This window comes from Sus scrofa, chromosome 6, assembly GCF_000003025.6.
Source record: "Sus scrofa isolate TJ Tabasco breed Duroc chromosome 6, Sscrofa11.1, whole genome shotgun sequence".
In the NCBI taxonomy this organism is placed as follows: Eukaryota; Metazoa; Chordata; class Mammalia; order Artiodactyla; family Suidae; genus Sus; species Sus scrofa.
In genome coordinates, this window is record NC_010448.4 from 87,545,054 (window position 1) to 87,568,546 (window position 23,493).

Sequence of the window (23,493 nt, forward strand, 5' to 3'; positions counted from 1 at the left end):
TTCCTCCAACAGGCAAAAGTATCCTCTCAAGGTCACAAAGACTGTAAATCCCTGGGAGAGAAATCAAAGCCTCCTGCTTCACCTACTTTGCGCATGGCCTCTGTAGGTGCCCAGTAAAACCATCTAATAGCTGTTAACTTTCCAGGCCCTGATGTGAGAAGCACTTCACATACATGTAACACCACCTTGCAGCAATTTCCAGCAAGGAATTCAGTTAAAGACGGGGTGAACACCAGCCAGCACAGCGAGCAGTGGGAGCCATATTTGAACCCTGGGCTGATTCCAGAGCCACAATATTCAGAGCTGCACACACTACAGCCACGAAGGAGGCTGGGGGAGGACTCAGTTACAGCCACTAAAGCAAAATAAGGTCCTGGACTTGAAACTTCCCTTATCTCAACTACCCTTCCCTCCTTTCCTGGGACAAACCGCCTGGCCTGCTTGCCCTTGAGTGGGGCGGGTGGGGTGGGGGGCCCGCTAAGTCCCTTCCACACCCACCCTGAGTCCACTTCCAGAGCCCCTGGCTGAGCCCATCCTGTAGTTGCCAACATTGATCTGAGTTTCAGTGGTGGGTTTGGGGGGTTTTTCTTTTGCCCAAGCTGCTTCCGAAGCAAAGGTAATAAAGAAAGGAAGGTGGGCATCTTAAGGCACAGGTGACAGGTACCTTAGTGAGCTAGAGCCTCCTGAACTCAAAGCTGACAGAGATCTCCAGTGTGATGCTAAATTGAGTGAGCCAGGACACAGGGCCAGCGTGGGCCGGCCTGGGTGCACAGGCGCGGATGGGAGCAGCCCAGACAGAGAGGACAGGGGGCTCGGGACGCGGAGGCCTGGACAGATGCCTAACCTACTGCCTCATCTCAGACAATCAGGTGCCAACACTCGTCCTGAATGGGAGACGTTTGTAATCAGCTGGATTCTAATCTAGACCCTGGGCTCACAGAAGGTGCAGAGGCCAGAGGAGCAACGAGGAGCACCAGCAGAGAAGAGGGCAAGTTGCTGGGCTCGGGCTTTTTGAGGATGCTCCCCATGATGTGTGTGTCTATTCCAGGCCCAGGAAGGCCAATATTCTGATTTTTTTTTTAATAGAAGGTGGACATCCTGAGCAACGTGGGATGTCTCTGATTTCGAATGCACCGGGCAGTTTAAACCTGACATCTTTGGGGAAAACTGAGCTCAAGAGCCATCGGTCTGACACCCTGACCCTATTTCCATTCTCTAGCCTCCTGCTCCCTCAAGAAAACAAAATAAGCAGGAAGAAAGAGGCACAAACAAGGAAAAGGCTGTCTGTCCTGGGACACTACTTAGGAAAATAAATAAATCAATAAATCACAAACTCAGATTCCAAAGTTCTGTATTTTTCAAAATAAAGATCACACATTGTTTAGAGACAATCTACACAAGAGTTACAAAAAATAGTTGCCCAGGCATAAGCATACACAGGTTTGTTAATTATACACATATGGTTACAAGTGTGCTTGCAAAAAAGTTCATTGGAAATATACACAAGGCTCTGGAAATGTACACCGTGTAGTGTTACAATTCTATATTCAAACAAGGAAAATTGACAGTATGTTACATTCACTTACAAGTAGACAAAATGCAAAATACAGTTCATCTTCTGTACAAAAAGGAAGGGCAATTCACACTTTACAAGGTGAGAGGGGCTCTGATTGTAAGGAAAGTTAGGGCAGGGCTCAACTTTGCACGTCCTCTTGACTGTCACAAAATAAGCAAAACATTACTTTTTTTAGGATTAAAAAAAAAAAAAAAACCCACTAGTGTGAACTGAATCATCTTGAATAACATTTAGAAAGGATCTTGCTACTATCTGACTAGGTGACAAATAAAACCAAGCTATTTTTTTCTTTTTAAAAGTTAACTAGGCTGTATAAAGAACATTTATTCCTTCAAAAGAAAAAAAAAATTTACTTCTGGTTGAAATTACAATTTACAATATACAACACTATATGCTACGACCATAAAAGGTGTGAATATACACTGAATGCACAGGGCTGGCTAATTTTCTTTTCTTACCAAAAAACGTGTTTATGTTGATTCATACTTCTCCACATTTACAGTACAGGTATACAAATGTACAATTGTACAATCAAAAGTATGTTCGACTACTAGGGTACATTATAGATACAGATTAGACATCAAAACAAGAAAATACTACAAATTTGTATATATGCAAAGTCTACACCAAGTATACACTATATATTTATAGAAGCAAGACCAAAAGCAGAATTGGATTTTTTTTTTTTCTCATGCTAAATAATCAGATTTTTGCCTTTCAATGTTAACAGAAAAAAATCCAGTAGGCAGTAAACAATTACACCCGCCCGGCCTTGAAAGGCATTCAGGGCGCCCCCATCTCCTCCTCACAAAACAGGCTACATTATCTTCTTCGGCATAATAGGCTCCAAAAAAGGCAATTTTTAGAAGTTTCATAAACTTAATGTTATAAACTGAAGCTTTAGCAACTCTGAAATGATTTTCATTTTATATTTATATATATATATATTTATATATATATTTTATAAACATTGTTAAATGCCAGTTTGGGGTCATTTAACTAAAATTCAAACTTCTCAGGTTTTTTTGTTTGTTTTTGTTTTTTACTAAAATGAGGAGGTGGGGAAGAGCTATTTGCAAAACTTGCCGGCGAGGCAAATGAGTTAAAAACCTTTTTTTTTTCTTTTTTTTAAACTTTTTTTTGTTAAACCAACCACCCTGAAAGTTTCCACATGTGGAATATAGATACAACATTGAACAAAATATGTGGCCTCCCATGTACATTGGTTACCTATGTACAAGTATCCTATACACCAGTAAAACAACAGGGCAATTAGTCAATTAAAAAAAATAATTAGTACATGTTATGCGTAATAAAATTAAACAAATTTACAAAGGCTTTCCACTTGTGGATTTGATTCCTTTTTTTGGAGGAGAGGATAATCCTGGAGCAACCATTTACCCATTTCAGATTCTACATTAGAACATCTCTGGTTGCTGGTTGGATTCACCAGTGGGCCAGTGAGGTCAGTGGGAACGAGGGGACAGGGGTGACACTGCCTCAGATAATACCATTGGGGGGGCCACAGATGGGCCCCAAGTCGACGCCGTTCTTCATGTAGTACTTCTCCAGCTTGGCCAGAATGTGCTTGCCGTAAGTGTACTTGCGAAGAGTCGCAATGTGGGGCCGGATCTGGGGAGAAAGCACAGTTTGTGTCACTCTGGCCTGACACAGACTTGCACAGGCTTCCGGGTGATGCTCCCAGATGCCACGAGCACGCCCCACCAGCAACGCCTTCCACTGGCTTGGCCTGAATTCTAGGGCTACAGTGAGCCCGCGGAGGAAAGGAGCTCCTGCCCTGCGCAGAGAGGCAGGAGGTGAAAACTCTGGTCAGAGGGCCACAGACAGACCACTTCCCAACAGAGTGGGAACAAAGGGCACTGAGGGTCTGAGAGTCACACCTCCGCTGGCATGGCGCCTCCCCAGGGAGGACACTTTCAGCCCCTCAGGCCCCACGGCTCTTCTGAGCAGTGGGGGGTCTCTTTCTGGGCACCCTCGATTCTGAGCTCACCACCTGACCCTGATCTCCAGTTCACAGAGAAACAGAGAAGGCTACCGACGATGACAGCAAAAATGACATGAGCCCAGCACTGTTCACTGAAGCCTCATAAGAGAGGTGTGATCACCCCCATTTCACTGATTAAAAAATGGAGGCAGAGTGGTTATGTCCCTCCCCTAAGGTCAAGCGGCTAATAAGAGACGGCACAGACCTGCGCCCCACTGTCTGGCTCCCCCAGCAATTATTTTTCTCCCCACGGTGCCCTCAAGGCTCTGCTCCAGTCTCATCCTTCACCCTCTCCAAGTCCACTCGGCTCACCCCTCCAAGCCATCTCTTCTGTTCTCCCCACTCCAAGCGGCCCCACAACGGCTGGAAGATCTGTGCATCCCGGTCCCCTCTGGACCCACACTTCCTCTCCTGGGAGCTCACGGGGCCTTCTAGGTACCTCAGCTAGAGCATATACCACACTGAGTTCACAATCATTTGCACGACCACAACACAGGCAGTGAAGGCCCACAGCTCGTTAAGCTGCTTCCCATCCAGGTTCCTGCTTGCAGATCTCGTATTGGGGAAGAGGAAAGGTCCCAGGCCTGACAGCTCCATGCAGACTGTTTTGTCTGTTTGGTTGGGTCAAGTGGCTCTTGAAAGCCACTTCTGCACCCCGCAAAGGACACACCCCCATCGGTTTACATCTCACCTCAGAACCTGCTACAAGGGAAACCATTCACAGTCCTTGGCTCAGGCTCTGAGCTGCCTGACCCAGACCATTTGCCTAACCTTCCGAAACACATGCACAGAAAGGATATGACGAAGCCACACTTCCATGTTGGTTGCAGTCAGGACTATGCACACAGCTGATGTGTCTGTCATGAGAACTCAAGGCTCTGGACCCCTTGCTTCTGGCAGCTCCCCTTTCAGAAACGAAGTGAGAGTCAATCCACTCGCCTGTCTCTCCCCAGGACTGGCTCACTGGCCTTTACACCTGTCCTCTTCCAGACAAAAAACTAACAACACACGTGTATGTACAATATTGCCGAACTCCATTTTTTACTTGATTTGAAAGGAAGTGAGGAAGTTCCCTTGGGACGCAGCAGGTTAAGGATCACAGATGTGGCACAGGTCACTACTGTGGCGCAGGTTCAATCCCTGGCCCCAGAACTTTCACATGTCTCAGGTGCAGCCAAAATTCACTAAACAAACATAAAGAAATGGAAGGGTTCCTATTGTGGCTCCGTGGGTTAAGAACCTGACACAAGGAGTTTCCTTCGTGGCTCAGTGGTTAATGAGGCCAACTAGTAGCCATGAGGATGCGGGTTCAATCCCTGGCCTCGCTCAGTGGGTTAAGGATCCAGCATTGCCTTGAGCTGTGGTGTAGGTCACAGACACGGTTCAGATCTGGCGTTGCTGTGGTTGTGGCATAGGCCAGCAGCTACTGCTCCAATTCAACCCCTAGTCTGAGAACTTTCATGTGCCACAGGTGCGGCCCTGAAAAGCAAAAAAGGAAAGAAAAGAAAAAGGACCCAATAGTATAGTATCCACGAGGGTGCAGGTTTGATACCTGGCCTCACTCAGTGTATTAAGGATCCAGGATTGCCGTGAGCTGTGGCGTAGGTCACAGACATGGCTCAAATCCAGCATTGCTGTAGCTGTGACATAGGCTGGCAGCTTTAACTCCCATTACACCCCTAGCCTGGGAACCTCCATATGCCACTAGTGTGGCCCTAAAAAGGGATAGATGGATGGAAAGGAAGGAAGGAAGGAAGAAGGGAAAGAAAAGAAAAGAAAGGAAAGGAAAGGAAAAGGAAAAGGAAAAGGAAAAGGAAAGGAAAGGAAAGGAAAGGAAAGGAAAGGAAAGGAAAGGAAAGAGAAGGAAAGGAAAGGAAAAGAAAAGGAAAAGGAAAAGAAAAGAAAAGAAAAGGAGGCAGACAGGTAGAGAGATATGAAAAGTAATCAACTGGCTCCACTCTCGATGTTTCCCCTTCCTCAAACAGATACTGTCTAGCACTGAATGAGCTGAAAACTCTTAAGATTTTTAGATTCTTGGGATTCTTCCTACTCTCTCAACTCTCTCAAGCAAATAAGGCACTAAGCCCAATTCTGTCCACTTCTCTTCATTCCCAAAGTCGCCTAAATCTCTTGGCTTAACCATTTTAAAAGCCCCAGTCCAGGAGTTCCAATCATGGCGCAGTGGTTAACGAATCTGACTAGGAACCATGAGGTTGCAGGTTCAATCCCTGGCCTCACTCAGTGGGTTAAGGATCCGGCATTGCCATGAGCTGTGGTGTAGGTTGCAGACCCGGCTCAGATCCCACGTTGCTGTGGCTCTGGTGTAGGCCAGCGGCTACAGCTCCATTTCGACCCCTAGCCTGGGAACCTCCATATGCTGCGAGAGCGGCCCAAGAAAATTGGCAAAAGACAAAAAAAAAAAAAAAAAAAAAAAAAAAAAAAGCCCCAGTCCAGTCTCCTCACTGCCTCATCTCCCACTGCCTCCCCTTTCTCCAAGTTACTCATCAACCGAGGCCATTATCTGAAATGTAAGGATAATTTTGGTACCACAGTCCTGCCCTACTGGACTTGCTTTAATTTTTCAAATATACTCTCATGTATCCTGCTTCCAAGCCTTCACACACTTCACACTAGGTTCTCACTGCCTAGAAAAGTTCAGGGCTTCATTCAAATGTCACCCTCTTGGGGAGGCTTCTCTGTATCCCCACATCCCCGCTCTTCCACAGTCTTGCACAACGCTTCCCAAAGTTCCCCCAGCATCAGTGTAAATGTCTACAGCACTGCTGTGTCTATCAACGCAGCGCCCTGTTGAAAAGGAGGGCCTGCTGTAGAGCATGTGTCCTTGTAGCTATTTGTTGAACGAATGAAAGAACTCCGACCCACTGTTCTGTCTCCAACATTCCCTCTGCCTTCACCAGCCTCCTCACATGTGTATCTGGGCCTCCCAGTTGAAGGACTTGGACTCTCCAGCCTTCAACTGCCATCACCAACACCACTGCGGGGTTTTGCTGTTTTGCTTGGAACTGGAGGTGGTGGGTGCCTTGTCTGGCTCAGAACTTGAGTCCAGAACAAAGATTCTCATTACCGAACTCTGTTCTCAGAGAGGGCAAGTGGCTCATCATTGCCAGACCACCGCCACCTCCTCCATCGAGAAGGGCTGAGTGAGTTCAGAGCCCAAAAGCTGGGGCTTCACATCAACAGCACCCCGAGGCTCTCGGCGCTGCCCAGTGCAAACACTGCTGTGGCCCGCCTGCCTCTGGTCACCCTGGCTGCCCGGGCCTTGTGCTCTGTGTGAGGCCTGTTGGACCTGCTCTGTGACTGTTCTGTGCCCAGGGGCCTCCTCAGGTGCCTTCTGTGCCAGCTCCCCCTCACAGTACCCAACAGGTCCGAGTTCTGTCCCTTGTTTCCCAAGTCCTCTTTAGCCTGGACGTTTCCCCCTGCAAAGCCTCCCCTCAAAGTCCCGGGCACGTGCTCTCCCACCTCACCACTGCTTCCCACCACCCTTCCCCACACACGCTCTGTGGGCAGGGCTCAGTCTCGGCCATCTCTGTGTTAGTGTCTGGCCCAGAGTGGGCACCAGGTCCATGTGCCAGGCCTACGGCTGCCCTGAGCAGGCACTCACTCAGTAAATGGTGGTGGAATGAATGATGAGGAGGGAGAAAAAGAAGGTAAGCAAGGTTCACTTGCTGGACTGAGAAGCTGGTCTCCTAGGAGCCGAAGGGTAGAAGCATGGCCTGAAGATCAGAGAGGAGGCTCCCTCACAAAGCCTGAGTTTAACAGTCTTTCACACCAGTGATTTACTGTCGGGGGAGGGGGCGAACCCAGGGATGACAGCCATTCCAGGTAAAGGAAAAAGGAGCACAGCATGAGACACAGTCCAGGGACAAACTGCAAAAAGGTGCAGGAGGCCCGTGCTCCTGTGCATTTCAGAAATGAGAAGCACCAGGGGGCCCTGCACACGTTCTCTCTGGAGGTCTGCAACCAGCGGCTTACCTTATGCATGACGATCTTCCGCTGGGCTGGCTCTGCCACATCGATCATCTTCTGGACCACGTAGTTGGCGTACTGGTCCTTCATCATGGTGTATAAGGCACTGTGAGGACCGTCATTCATGGTGCACACCTCATCGATAAGCACAGCGCGCTCCGTACGGGAGGCGTGAGTGACACACTTCTCCACAACATTGCTGTAATGAAACAAATCCAGGACAGCTTAGAGGGACCCTGTTAGGCTGTATTTGTCTGGCCTCTGCCCTGACCTCAGAATTAGCAGCAAAGAGATGTTAATATTTTCGGGAGATTAATTCATCATCTGTTTGGCTCTATGAGACTCTTCCTCTGCCATCTATCACTTCCAATGCGAACCAAGGCTGAGAACAGGTCTTGGAGAGTACCAGACCCAACCCTCGAACAGGCGAGGGTAACAAGCCCCGGTAAGTAAAGGTTTACAAGGCTGGTTAACAGCTGAACTGGTTAACGAGCGTAACTTCAACTCTATCAAAATCTATCGTTCTCCCCTTGCCTCTGCGAGCACAGCCTGGCACTTAAGGGAGGCTCTAGACTTCCTGAGTGAGGGAATATAAAGAAGAAACCATAGTCCCCATTCAACTACTTCACATTGCCTCTTAAGAGTTTATGAACAAGAAGAACCCCCAGGTATGTCTGCATTTCTAAACACCTCACAGATACATCCCTTTTGGGAAAGGAAAAAAGAAATACGGTTTCATTAAATCAGAGTTTTCTACAATCCAGAGGGACTGGAGAGGCTGAGGAAATTAAACACAGCCATGCTAATGGGCATTCACCACCTTAGAGTGACTGATTACTCATGGTTTTGTAAGTCAGCAGTGCCCTGCATCTGTGGCTCTGCAGGAATGAGGAAGTTGTGTGATGTCAAAGAACAAGAAATAACAACAGAAGTTAGCACCATAAATCAACCACACTACATAGTATATAGAGTATCTCTAACTACAGAACATATGACTATACAGGTAGTATAAGTAACTATATAACAACTAAGTATTAAAAAAGAACAAGGATATTAGTTATTATTTGTATTCCTGGAGCTAATACTTGGCAGAGAGAACATCTGCAAAGAGTTCTCGACTGGGGCAAGAGCTAGCTGCTCTGGCTCATAGAACACTCAAGCAAAAGAGGAACTGTCAAACCTAGCCAATACAGAAAGTTCTTTTCTGACAATACTGAAAGATGGCCATTTAGCTGGGGAATTTCCTATGATTTGGAAGTGCTAGGATAACCTACCATAAAAGCGAATGGCTTGGTTAAATATTCTTTATATACTGAAATAAAATATGCTTTTCTCTCTGAAATTTCACCCATTTATCTTAATTTTGCCTTCGGGGGCTGAAAAAAGGAACTGTATGCCTACTCCAGGAGCAACAGAAGGCAGGGATGGTGGCTTAATCCTTCTTTCAAAGGCCAGGCCTCTGGATAACTGAACAACCACGACCAAAACAACTTCCTATCCCAGACACTTTTAAAATATAAGAGCCACTGGCTTCTCCCTTACCAGAAAAGGGAGTGAAAAGATTACTGAGCTGGTTCAGAAAGCATGAAGCCAGTGACAGTCTCCAAATGTTCAGGCAAAGAACTCATCAGATCATTTTTTTTAGGACTGCTTGGCTGGGTTGTACCTTCGTCCACCCCAGGGCTACTTCCCCTACAAAGTGATCAGGGTAAGAACAGGACTTTATACAAACAACTTATACAACTCAACAGCAAAAAAGCCAACAACCCAATTGAAAAATGGGCAAAGGATCTGAATAGACATTTCTCCAAAGAAGATATACAGATGACCAATGAGCATATGAAAAAATGCTCAACATAACTGATTATTAAAGAAAGGCAAATCAAAACTACTATGAGGCACCACTTCACACCAGTCAGAATGGCCATCATTAATAAGTCCACAAATAACAAATGCTAGAGGGGGTGTGCAGAAAAGGGAACCTCCTGCACTGTTGGTGGGAATGTAAATTGGTACAACCAGTATGGAAAACAGTATGGAGGTATCTCAGAAAACCAGACATAAAACTACCACATGACCCAGCAATCCCACTCTTGGGCATATATCCGGACAAAACTTTCCTTGAAAAAGACATGCACCCCTATGTTCACTGCAGCACTATTCACAATAGCCAAGACATGGAAAAAACCTAAATGTCCATTGACAGATGATTGGATTAAGAAGATGTGGTATATACACACAATGGAATACTACTCAGTCATAAAAGAACAAAATAATGCCACTTGCAGCAACATGGATGGAACTAGAGACTCTCATACTGAGTGAAGTAAATCAGAAAAAGAAAGACAAATACCATATGATATCACTTATATCTGGAATCTAATATATGGCACAAATGAACTCTTCCACAGAAAAGAAATTCATGGATATAGAGAACAGACCTGTGGTTGCCAGGGGGAGGGGGAGGGAGTGGAATGGACTAGGAATTTGGGGTTAATAGATGCAAAATATTGCCTTTGGCATGGATAAACAATGGGATCCTGCGGTATAGCTCGGGGAACTAGTCTGGTCACTTGTGATGGAGCATGATAATGTGAGAAAAAGAATGTATACATGTATGTGTGACTGGGTCACCTTGTTGTACAGTAGAAAACTGACACAACACTCTAAACCAGCTATAATGGAAAAAACAAAAATCACTATATTAGAAAAAAAAATAGGACTTTCAAAGGTTGGGGATAGGACACTCTTTCTGGGTGGAGGACTCGTGCTGACCTTCTTCCAAGAAAGGAAGCAGGGAGATCAGGATCCCACTTGACCAAAAGCTTCCCACCACCTTTGCACACAATGAATACTGTTCCAGTCTTTAAAATTTATCCTAGTGTATCTTAAACTATGGTTCCCAGCCCATTTGTGGGTGTAGAAAACGACTTCGTGATGTAAGACTAGCTTTAAAAAAAAAAAAAAAAGGAAACAGTAATAAGTATCGGAATTAATCATGGGCAGTACAGCTTCAATTAAGTGTGTATGCACATGTCTAGGCATTCAAAATTGATGAAGAATTTACTTTGTATTCTGGGTTACTACTATAAAGTGTCATAAAGTTGCTCACTTGTTTAACTGGTTTGTTTGTATTTTCTGACTTTCAAATTTACTGGCTCGCTCTTCTCTCATCTCTCACTGTTAGGGCCATACAGTGAAAAAAAAAATTTTTTTTTTGGTCTTTTTGCCATTTTCTTGGGCCACTCTCGCGGCATATGGAGGTTCCCAGGCTAGGGGTCCAATGGGAGCTGTAGCCACTGGCCTAGCCAGAGCCACAGCAATGCGGGATCCGAGCCGCGTCTGCAACCTACACCACAGCCCACAGCAACGCCAGATCCTTAACCCACTGAACAAGGCCAGGGATCGAACCGGAAACCTCATGGTTCCTAGTCGGATTCGTTAACCACTGCGCCACGACGGGAACTCCCATACAGTGAATTTTATTTCAGAAGTTTTATTTTTCTACTCTAGAATTTCCATGTTATTTTCTCTATAATAAAGCTTATAAATCTCTACTAACATTTATCTTTTCATTCACTACATGCATATTTTCCTTCAATCCTTAAATATAATTAAAATACTTTACAATACTTTAAAATATAGTATTTTGAATACTAATTACTTTAAAATATACTAACTTCATATATAAAATGCTTTATAATTCTTCTCTTCTAACTCCAACGTCTGGGTAGTATGGAGCTATTTTTTGAAGCTTTTTTCCATTTCCTCTTGAGCGCAGGTTCCATTTTCCTGTTACCTGGGTATGGTGACTGATGCACAATGGAAACTGACTCCGCCATACTCTTGTCTAAGGGCATTACTCCCCCTCCCCCGCCCCCACCTGTGTGTGCAGTTAACTTGGCTGATGGCAAACTGCAAAGTTCTCCCATGCAATAGGCAAGAGATGAAGTCTCATTTCAATTCTCTTAACCTTAGCCGGGTTGCCTCAAAATTTACCCTATGCAAATGTGGTTTCAGGAGTCGACCAGATATTTAGAAAGTTTAAATTTAGGCTTTCTCCTCCTCCCTGGTCCTCTTCCTTTCCAGGATTTCTCCCTGTCATTCTGTCACTCCAATTATCATGGCTGCCTGCCTTTCAGGAACACTAGAGATTTTCTATCCTAACTTAGGAGACCAACACGGACCAGCAGACTGGGAAGTACCTACAGGCTAAACTTTTCCTGATTATAGTCAACTACACTGTATTATAAACTCAAATGTTGCTAACAGACCAGATCCTTCATGGTTCTCAACATAAAAATGATAATTACGTGACATGACAACAACTAACGGTACTACAGAAATCATACTGCAACATAAAAATGTATCAAACCAACTGTACACTTAAAACTTGCACAATGCTGTATGTCAATTATATCTGCCACCCCAACAAAAATAAATAAAGAGGAGGAGAAAATTCCCCCAGTGCAATTACCTTCTTCCAAGTATTAACAACCTTGCCTACCCCTCTCTGGTTATCTCCTTGCTCTTGGTCACTTTCTGCTGTCTTCAGGTAGTTTTTGGCATTGTCTACAATTTATTGTAATTGTCAACTGTGAGACAGTTGGGCCCACAGTAGCTACTGGGTCATTATCAGTCTACAAATCTGCATAACATTAATACTTAATGCTAGTAAGGGTAAGATATAAAGTACACTGAACAAGAAAGTTAATAGGACAATGACCCAAAAAAAGAGACTAAGAGGAGTTCCCAACAAAATAAATGGCTCAGTGGTAGCAAATCCAACCAGTATCCACAAGGATATGGCTTCCATTCCTGGCCTTACTCAGTGGGTTAAAGACCCGGCATTGCTCTGAACTGTGGCATAGGTCAAAGATGTGGCTTGGATCCTGCGTTGCTGTGGCCGTAGTGTAGGGCAGCAGCTATAGCTCCAATGTGACCCCTAGCCTGGGAACCTCCATATGCTACAGGTGTGCTACCATCACCCACCTACCCCCACCAAAACAAAACAAACAAACAAAAAAAGGGAACAATCATGGCTCAATGGTAACAAACCAACTAGTATCCATGAGGAAGTGGGTTCAATTCCTGGCCTCACTCAGTGGTTAAGGATCCAGCATTGCTGTGAGCTGTGGTGTAGGTCACAGATGCAACTAGAATCCTGCGCTGCTGTGGCTGGGGTATCAGCCGGCAGCTACAGCTCCAATTTGACCCCTAACCTGGAAATTCCATATGCCTCAGGTGCAGCCCTAAAAAGACCCAAAAAAAACAAAAAACAAAACAAAACTGTGTGGGGGGGGGCAATTTAAAAACATCAAGGTCATAGGAGTCACACTTGCCTTGCAATTTATTTTTAAAACTAGTGGAGAAAAATATTCTACAAATACAGGGTACTATGTCAAGTGTATGAGAGGGTATAAAGACTCTCCTCACAAGATCAGACCATTAACCTGCTGGAGGGCCATCCATTTCTTCTTCTCCAACCTCTGCTACTTATAAGGTACCTAAAATATCTTTCACAACCTGGGAATAACTAGCACATTTTATTCTTTTTTTTTCAGCTGTGTCCATGACATATGGAAGCTCCTGGGCCAAGGATCAAATCCACACCACAGCAGCAACCTAAGCTGCTGCAGTTAACAACATCAGCTCCTTAACCCACTGTGCCACAGGAGAACTTCAATACATTTTATTCCTAGGCCAGTACATTTATGAAGATGGGAAGAGATTTTAAGAATACTAAGGCCCACTGTGGTTTAGTGGGCTAATAAGAACCCGACTAATATCCATGAGGATGCAGGTTCGATCACTGGCCTCGGTGGTATAAAGGATCTGGTGTTGCTGTGGCATAGGCCCCTAGCCTGGGAACTTCCATATGCCACAGGTGCAGCCCTGAAAAGAAAATAATAATAATAATAACAACAATAACAATAATAATATCACATGTATATATATACCTGCCTCTTAATTAAGGGGCCAAAAAGGAAAAACTGAGTAAAGAACATTTCACAATTCTAAACAAGTAAGTTACTGAAATATCCAGTTTACCAAAGTACAAAATATTCCCCAGATTTCAAAATAGCTGACTCTAGGGAAGTGAGGAGTCTACTAAGAGACTTCTGATGTTTTATACTTTGTAGTAGAACTCTGATTTTTTTAAGCTATGACTACTTTGAGGAAAATAAACATTAAAAAAAAGGGGGGGGGGGAGTATTAAAATCCACTCTTTCTCTAGACCTGAACTACTATTTAATCGTCTCTTTCGGAAAAACCGTCCATGTAATTCAAACCACATACCTTGCAAATTTGTGCTGACTCAATACAAGTACATTGCCTCGAATTTCTGCTACAATTTTACTTTTATCCTCAGGACGACCATGCTCCAATACATGCTGGATTACATAATTCCCATATTGATCCTGTTTGAGAAACAAAAGAAAAGTTTTAATTTATATAAACAAGTTCTATGTTACCTAAATCCTTATATCAAATCAATACCTATCTTCCGGTAGCACCGTGATGGTTTGTTTACCTGAATACCAATGAACACATGAGCATTTAAAATGAATAGGTAATGACAATTTTTCCCTATCACTATAAGACAGGAACACATTATTATGAGATAATGGAACACTTCTATATATATTTTTGCCCAAAGGTCCCAGTTAGGGTCTTCATAAAGTACTATACACAAAAAACTAGGCCTCCTCTCATTTAAAAAAGAGAGAAAGAGGTGGCAATAAAGAGCTATTTTGCTCTAAAACAGAAATGTGGAAAAGGGTCCTGCACCTATTACCAAAGAAAAACTGGAACTACCACTTATGTCCAACAAAGACAAAATGTAATTAAATAACATGAAAAGCATACAATGAAGGTATTCATCAAAAGTGAAAGATGCTTTGAAAGAACACATGTGTGAGCAAGGAATTCCAGAGGCAAAAATATTTCTTTGTAAGATGTAAAAAATTAAGTGTTTGCTTCTGCATGGTAGAATTAAGGTTAATTTGTTTTGTGGCTACTTTCTGCACTTTTTTTTTCTACAATTAATATTTAACACATTTATAGTCTCACATCTCTCACCAAAACAACACTGACCCCAAAATTGCTTCCGGACAAAATGATACATGCAGAAAGTGTTCAAACAGTATAATATGGGGGAAATTTTTAGTATAAGCAAGACAAAGTATCAAAAATAGACAAAAGAAATCAACTAATCCATTTAGTTCATTTGCAACTGTGAAACTGATACACAGAGAGACTTAATGGCCCGCCTGAGTGGCCACAGCTAGCTTAATCCCTGACAGAGCTCTGGCTTTTGACAGTTCTCGGCAGATCTCTTGAAAATCAGAGGCAGATCTCAGCTCTAAGGGCAGGGTTCCATTCATTACCCATATCAATAAAACATGAACCTGCCCAGAGTTTCAATGGGCATTTTGAACACGTTAACCTCTTCTGGAATGGATGCCTGTGCTGAGAAAACACACAAGCCCACAGGTGTTTGCAGTTACTGTACTGGTAACTCCACTACCTGTACAAGTTGCTCTGTGTGCTGGTGAAGCTCCTCTAAAATAGGGAGTGTCTGGTCAGGGAGACAGTGCTCCAGGATCCTCTGAATCACTCGGCAGCCATAAGGATGCGTGGACAAAGCAAACACCTAGGGCAAATCAAGACAATTAAGAAAGCCAAAAATGACAGTTGTTGCCACTTTCAACACTTCAGTATTGTTTATATACATTATCCCATTAATCTTTGATGACCTTGAGAGATAGTCATGGTTATTCCCAGTATATAGATGAGAAAACTGAAGCTCCTAGAAGTTTACAAAGTCTGACCCCGAAGTCCAAATTTTAGGTATGGCATTTAAGTTCTCGATACAAATAATAAAGTGTGTATGTATGTGTGAAGGTAAACTCATTTATTAAACCCATTCTAGGAATTCACAGATGTACATAAATTCAGAGCCTAAAAGGACTTCTCAAAAGGCTTAGAAAGGAACAGAAAATTAGTCAAGGCCATAGAAAACACAGTTACGAGTCCATAGTGTTAAAGGGCAAGTTTAAAAACAGAAAAAAGGGCTGGAATCAAAGCCCAAATGCTTTCACATAACTACACTACAATGCTCTGAATTGAGTCTGGGTGTTTTCCAGCAATAAGAAAAGCTTCCTCTTTTATTGAAGTCTGAAGCAAGACAAGCACCAAGCTTCAGACCCATAGCACCCATATTCTGCCCTTCCTGCCCGAATGACCTGAAGCACTGGCCCCTCAAATCTGTTATCAAGAATAACGTCAATACTCACAAGAATAAGACCAATAGCTAACGCGTGATAGATGTTTTACAAGTGTCAGTCATGGCACTAAGTGCTTTATACATGTAGCTTCATGTGTACAACTATATATACTTAATATACTGTACAGTTCTGCTCAATTTTAGCTTTATAAAAATGCTAAGCACTCCATCTGAAGCAACAGGACTTATCTCACTCAATTATCATATTTCAAATATTTACTTATAATACTCTAGGCTTGTATATGTATATAGTATAATGCTAGGAAACTATATGGTTTTTTGAACAAAGTTCAAACCAACCTGATCACTGCCCCACTCCTTCTCCCAGATTAAGACGCACTTTGTTAGATGCATGTAACCTGTATGACTGGTTCTGTAAATGAATTTTAAAACATGATAAAAAATTTTTAATTTCAGGAGTTCCCGTCATGGCGCAGTGGTTAACGAATCCGACTAGGAACCATGAGGTTGCGCGTTCGATCCCTGGCCTTGCTCAGTGGGTTAAGGATCCTGCATTGCCATGAGCTGTGGTGTAGATTGCAGACGTGGCTAGGATCCGGCATTGCTGTGGCTCTGGCGTAGGCCGGTGGATATGTCTCCAATTAGACCCCTAGCCTGGGAATCTCCATATGCCGTGGAAGTGGCCCTAGAAAAGGCAAAAAGACAAAAAAAAAAAAAAAAAAAAAAAAAAGAATTTAATTTCAAGATAAATAGTACTTAACCAAAGGAAAAATTCATCCTTCAAATATGAGATTTAATCTTAACAATTCTGATGACAGTATCTCATCTCAAAATGAGCAGACACCTGCACTGATGGAGAGGAGTTCCCGCTGTGGCACAGTGGGTTAAGAATCCAAATGCAGGTTCAATTCCTGGCCAGGCACAGTGGGTTACAGGATCCAGCACTGCTGCAGCTGCAACATATGTCACAACTGTGGCTCAGTTTCAATCTGTGATCCAGGAATTTGCACATGCTGTGGGGGCGGCCATTGAAAAGAAAAATAATGGGAGTTCCTGCTGTGGCTCAAAAAAAACGAATCTGACTAGTATCCATGAGGACACAGGTTTGACCCCTGGCCTCGCTCAGTGGGTTAAGGATCTGGCGTTGCCGTGAGCTGTGGTGTATGTGGAAGACTCAGCTCAAATCTGGCATTGCTGTGGCTCTGACGTAGGCCAGCAGCTATAACTCTGATTTGACCCCTGGCCTGGGAACCTCCATATGCCAAGGGACCTGCAAGAAAAAAAAAAGAAAAAAGAAAAGAAAAGAAAAGAAAAGAAAAAAGAAAAGAAAAATACTTAGATAGACAGATAGATTATGGAGAGAATATCCATGGACAATTAAGGGAAGAGCCTTGGGCACACAGAGCTAGGTACCTGACACCACTGAACAGGACTGCTACTTACTGCAGTCTAAAATACACTAAGCAGGAGTTCCCGTCGTGGTGCAGTGGTTAACGAATCCAACTAGGAACCATGAGGTTGCGGGTTCAGTCCATGCCCTTGCTCAGTGGGTTAAGGATCCGGCGTTGCCGTGAGCTGTGGTGTAGGTTGCAGACGCGGCTCGGATCCCGCGTTGCTGTGACTCTGGCGTAGGCCAGTGGCTACAGCTCCGATTCAACCCCTAGCCTGGGAACCTCCATATGCCGCGGGAGCGGCCCAAGAAATAGCTAAAAAGACAAAAAAAAAAAAAAAAAAAAAAAAAAAAAAAAAAAAAAATACACTAAGCACTTGAGAATACGCCACACACCCCATTCTGTTCTCTGCCCACAATGGAAACAATCATCAACTTCTCTTCCTTGTTTCTTTTGTAAGTCACTTACCTGTCCCTTAAATGCATCGATGATAAATTGCAAAGACTGGGGCTGCACACATTCAATGCATTTTTGAACCACATGATTGCCATTCTGGTCTTTCACACACTTTAGGACGTGGCCATCTAGTTCCCGAACCATCTCATTCTATTGGGTCAAGAAAAGAAAGCACCACCAGAATCACAGAGAGCAAACACCTGAACATTCAATGTTCTCCTTACCAAACACAAAAGCGTCAAGCAGGGAATCCATGACAATGTAAGTGGGACAACTCAGCTGTGGCACTCTGACCTAATAACGAAGGAGGACTGGAGTTTCTTCCACAAGTTAGCAAATTCTGATAATAATAACCAGTCTTAAGCAAAGTTCTCTAACTTGTAAAAGACCTCTGGGGGTTACCAAAAAAATGCAGACATCTTCAAATAGGAGCCTACATCAGTCAAATACACTGCATTAGAGAATTTCACATACAACTCATCATATTTTTACCATGACAATCCTGTAGGGTATATATTATTAAATGATTGTAGTTAATCTAGAGCTTACTCTAGGCTAGGCAGACCTCTAAGTGCTTAATATGCTTTGATTCATTGAATCTGCCTCACAATCCTATGCACTGGATATTATTACACATGTGGAAATTAAGGCAAAGACAAATTAGTTGACTTGTTAAAATCATGTAGACTTGCCACCGACTCAAACCCAAGAAACCTGGCTCCTGTGTGTGGCAAAGCAACCCATGTCAGCAAACCACCTATCAATTATATATTACTCAGTACACCCTCCCTCCACTCATATGTATGTATATATGAAGAAACTGAGTCTGAGAGGGGTTAAATAACGTATTAAAACTACAGACTGTAACTGAATCAGAATTCTAGCCTGGGTCTGTGACTCCAACATGGTCTTTCCACCAGGCCAGAGTGACTGCAATGACAGCTGAAACAGTACTCTCAGTTAACAAAAATTGTCCAAACTCAGGGAAATACAGAAGAGGGCCAGACATGTGCGTACACACACGTGCACACAAGTGACAAGGGTAGAGGAAGAGCCATGGACCCCTTTCTCAAACTCACTGCCTCACATTTCAGGTATCCTTAAGCTGAATACCTGCACCATGGCTGGGCCCTAGTATCTGCTCCCCAATTTGCTTGATGTATCTATCCAATCTCTACATATTTATGGTAGCAGACTACAAGTCAGTTTAAAACAATGACACTTGTGAATACAATGTCTTACTTAAATCCCTGAGATGTTAAATATGTCAAAGCAACTAAGAGATTTCCTAATTAAAGAGATTACAATGCTAGGGACTAAACAAGAAAAAGACAACAGATTCAGGAAAGTTTCCTGAAGCAATAAATCAGATGTCAGAAAAGAGTAATTTATTATAGAAATATAATTGAGAAAATGATACAGAATGACATCTTTATAAAGATAAACTCAAGGAACATTTCTAACAATCAAAATGAAGGGGAGGTGGCTTCCTTGAAAATTTTCTTTAACTCAAAGAGGTAAAAACTCCACTGGAGATGAGTTAATTTCATCTAAAATACACTTACACTTGGAAATTACTCATATCAAGAACAGTAGTTTTGAACCAGAAAAAGAATCACAGAGAAACCACACCAGAAAAAAAAAAAAATGCAGAAATAGAGAGTAAAAAGAACAATAGCCAAAAGGAAAGGGAAGGGAGATTTAAAAAAAAAAAAAAAAAAAAAAAAAAAAAAAAAAAAGCTACAATGTAGCCATTCGATCAGCAAACAAACAAAAAAATGAAAAGCTGGAGATAAAAATCAATCATATCTCATAATCATTGGAGAGGACAAAGACAGGGAAAAGACCCGAGAAACTGTAATGCTCCTGGTTTGCTTTCAGTCAGTGGGCATTACGGTCAAGAGAGGAAGAAAGTTCCATACTCAAATGAAACAAGAAAATTAACCAAGAAAGATTCAGTCATCAAATTTTCATCCCTAAGCATCCCAAGGAATATTAAAACAGATAACGTCTGAACATTAGAAGAAAACATACTAGTAGCCTAACCCCTGCTTCTAATTACCTTACACACAACACCCTCTTATTACTGCTGCATTTCCAGTACAAGGCACGGAATGAAAGAACTCCAGACCCACTGTTCTGTCTCCAACATTCCCTCTGCCTTCACCAGCCTCCTCACATGTGTATCTGGGCCTCCCAGTTGAAGGACTTGGACTCTCCAGCCTTCAACTGCCATCGCCAACACCACTGCGGGGTTTTGCTGTTTTGCTTGGAACTGGAGGTGGTGGGTGCCTTGTCTGGCTCAGAACTTGAGTCCAGAACAAAGATTCTCATTACCGAACTCTGTTCTCAGAGAGGGCAAGTGGCTCATCATTGCCAGACCACCGCCACCTCCTCCATCGAGAAGGGCTGAGTGAGTTCAGAGCCCAAAAGCTGGGGCTTCACATCAACAGCACCCCGAGGCTCTCGGCGCTGCCCAGTGCAAACACTGCTGTGGCCCGCCTGCCTCTGGTCACCCTGGCTGCCCGGGCCTTGTGCTCTGTGTGAGGCCTGTTGGACCTGCTCTGTGACTGTTCTGTGCCCAGGGGCCTCCTCAGGTGCCTTCTGTGCCAGCTCCCCCTCACAGTACCCAACAGGTCCGAGTTCTGTCCCTTGTTTCCCAAGTCCTCTTTAGCCTGGACGTTTCCCCCTGCAAAGCCTCCCCTCAAAGTCCCGGGCACGTGCTCTCCCACCTCACCACTGCTTCCCACCACCCTTCCCCACACACGCTCCCTGGGCAGGGCTCACTCAGTAAATGGTGGTGGAAGGGATGAAGAAGAGGGCGTAAGTGAAGAAAAATGGAGGGTGGACTGGATAAAAGTTGGGTTTGTTGGAGTGGTCAAGTTCAGATGGAAGAAAATGACTTTACCTAATTCAGCTCTTGCCAAACAAAGAACCCACCTCTAGGGAGTTCCTATTGTGGCTCAGTGGAAACAAATCTGACTAGCATCCATGAAGACACAAGTTCGATCTCTGGCCTCGCTCAGTGGGTTAAGGATCCAGCATTGTCATGAGCTGTGGTGTACGTCACAGACGTGGCTTGGATCCCGAGTTGCTGTGGCTATGGTTAGGCCAGAGGCTGCAGTTCCGATTCAATCCTAGCCTAAGACCCTCCATATGCGGAATGTGCAGCCCTTAAAAAGATCCACCCCTGCCCCTATCAAAAAAAATCCACCTCTAAAATTGCACCTACTAAAAAACTAAGTTCTGGTCAAAGAGCAGAGTGTTTGAAACCACTGGTTTTAACACAAGACGCTTGACCCACTACAAATTTACAAAATTAATTGCACAGTTCATGCTTGCCATGCACAGAAAGGCAGCCACAAGCAGTAAAGAAAAACTGTGAAAGAAAACTAAAGACTGACAAATTTGTAAAGTTCACTACATGTACCATGGAGAAACATCAAACACTAAGAAAAAAGTTAAAGGGGAAACTTACAATTACCTGCTGGTCTGAGGGAATAAACTCAAGAGCTTTCTGGATAACACGGCAGCCATACATCTGTAGCGCCAATGACAGGACATGGCCTCGAATCCGTTCTGCCAAAGCCAGCTTCTGCTCAAGGCTGCCAAACTAGACATAATGTGTGGGTGAACACCATTACTTAGGTAGAAAGAAAGAAACCAGAGAAAGCAAAGCATTCATTATTCTGTGTCTACACTGGCATACCTCTTTTGGTCCTGTCATTTATGATTAATCTTTCATTTAAAAAGCCTTTGATTCTCTGAGCCAGTACATCTCAGCCTGATTATGAGAAACTCTTTCTCACGTTAAAAAACTTTCCAGATATGCAACAGTAGTAGTGTCATTACTAGTATCTGCTAAACAAATACACAGTTCCTCACAGGCGCCCTTAAATTCATCAGTACCGTTACATTTATGTGTCATTAATTATAAGGAAATTTACATTTACTCTAAAAACAATAATGTATGTGGAAGATATTGTTTATTAAAGCTTTAGACGACATCTGAGGAAGATTTAAGAACTTCTCACAGCAAATCTACCTCACATCTCATACATCCTATGAGTTGAAAAGCTCTTCTTTCACTCACATGAAGTGTAAGCCAAAGCACACATGCACACTCTGTTCTGAAGATACTGTTTTACATTACTCTAAGAATTGATACTGTCTATTTATACAAGTCAGAGTCAGGGGGAAAGTTAGCAGAATCCAGAGGTAAGGCTGCACAATGTTAAAACGCTTCCTAAAATCTTTTTCCATCCATTGCTTTTTATTTTCATTTGAACAGTATGAGACTGGAAGAGACTTTATGAAAAAGGTTGCCCAACCCCCCCATTTTCCATACAAGGGAACAGAAGTCCAGGAGCATTCCCTAAGTAAGAGAAGTTCCCTAGTTTGTCCCAAATCATACTGCTATAACCCACTGTTCAATCAGCTACCCCTAGTTGCATTAACCTTAGAGTTAGAGATCTCTGTATTTTATACATGTGACAAAAAGGCAGTAAAAAGGCATTCTGAAGTCAAAATTATAAGATACATGTTTAGATTGATTTCTTAATCCATAGCTGGAGAATTCAGAGTCCAAAGAACTGAAGTCTTCATGAGAAAAGTTGGGAAGATAAAAGCTGAGCCAATTTTTTTTTAAATCTTCACACAAACCAAACAAAATAAGATATAAAAAATTTACAAATTCCCTGCCTTTCTCACATTCTAGTTTAAAAGAGGAAACAGATATTAATCCAATCATCTCATCAGTACTTTCCAAAGACAATGTTAATGAGAATGCACATTATCCACATTAATGGAGAAATATTAAAGAACCAAGGCTGAAGGATCACCCAAGAAGCAGCATTTAACAATCTTCTTGACTGTGGTTTATGATGAAAAACACTAGAGTTGGTGTTCACAGATATTTCTTTAGGAATCCATTTTTTAAAATTCATTTTCAGGAGTTCCCATCATGGCACAGTGGTTAACGAATCCGACTAGGAACCATGAGGTTGCGGGTTCGATCCCTGTACTTGCTCAGTGGGTTAACGATCCGGCGTTGCCATGAGCTGTGGTGTAGGTCACAGACGCAGCTTGGATCCTACGTTGCTGTGGTTGTGGTGGCTGGCGGCTACAGCTCTGATTGGACCCCTAGCCTGGGAACCTCCATATGCTGTGGGAGCAGCCCAAGAAATGGCAAAAAGACAAAAAATAAAATAAAATAAAATAAAATTCATTTTCAGAACTTTACTGTGTGATCTTGCTAAAACTATCTTACAAGGATTCTTCCTCCAAAATAGACGTGTTTAGTGAAACTATTTTAGTGATCAGGAATATTGTGCTGGATCCTAACTGGGGACAATGGTTCTCCAAACATATTTCTAAAATACACCAGCATCATCTGCTTGGGTATTTAAACAATGCACTTTTGCTAATGAATTGGAGAAACATTTAAACACACTTCAAAAAGACCACACACACTTATATTGAGTACTAGAATGAAAATGCAATTCTAAAAAAAGCTAATGAAAATCAAAATGCTGTGGAGATTCTCTAAAGTTAAAGGATAAAAAGAACAAAGACTTACTTCAAAGAACTTCTGAATGACGTAATTTCCAAATACATCCACCATAAGCTGGTAAGCAGCCTGGAGGATTTCATTGAAGACAAGCTGGCGCTCAGCTGGTGTGGCACGCTCAAGTTTCAGCTGAATGAATCTGAAGCACAAAGTAAAAAGGGCAATCACAGTATTTTAGGAAGACTTGAAAAGCATATAAAGATTAGCTCAATTTATATAACCTATCACTTCTAAAACTACATATATATGTGTGCATGT

The 23,493-nt window shown here is 43.0% G+C and overlaps 1 protein-coding gene across 33 annotated transcripts in view; it reads right to left on the reverse strand.

Moving 5' to 3' along the window:
* PUM1 (pumilio RNA binding family member 1) overlaps nucleotides 1,335-23,493 on the reverse strand; it is a 141,096-nt gene continuing 118,937 nt past the window's right edge. For 7 of the 33 annotated variants that reach the window (XM_021095755.1, XM_021095762.1, XM_021095761.1 and 4 more), the window contains 7 exons: nucleotides 23,245-23,374; nucleotides 21,145-21,279; nucleotides 17,679-17,816; nucleotides 15,100-15,225; nucleotides 13,869-13,990; nucleotides 7,575-7,767; nucleotides 2,699-3,208 (listed from right to left, as the gene is read on the reverse strand). In XM_021095755.1, coding sequence (XP_020951414.1) covers nucleotides 3,077-3,208; nucleotides 7,575-7,767; nucleotides 13,869-13,990; nucleotides 15,100-15,225; nucleotides 17,679-17,816; nucleotides 21,145-21,279; nucleotides 23,245-23,374 — 976 coding nt within the window. In that variant the 3' untranslated portion in view covers nucleotides 2,699-3,076. Of the gene's footprint in view, nucleotides 4,487-7,574; nucleotides 7,768-13,868; nucleotides 13,991-15,099; nucleotides 15,226-17,678; nucleotides 17,817-21,144; nucleotides 21,280-23,244; nucleotides 23,375-23,493 lie in introns of all 33 variants that reach the window. The other 26 variants (XM_013999086.2, XM_021095747.1, XM_021095743.1 and 23 more) reach the window with 10 other exon arrangements.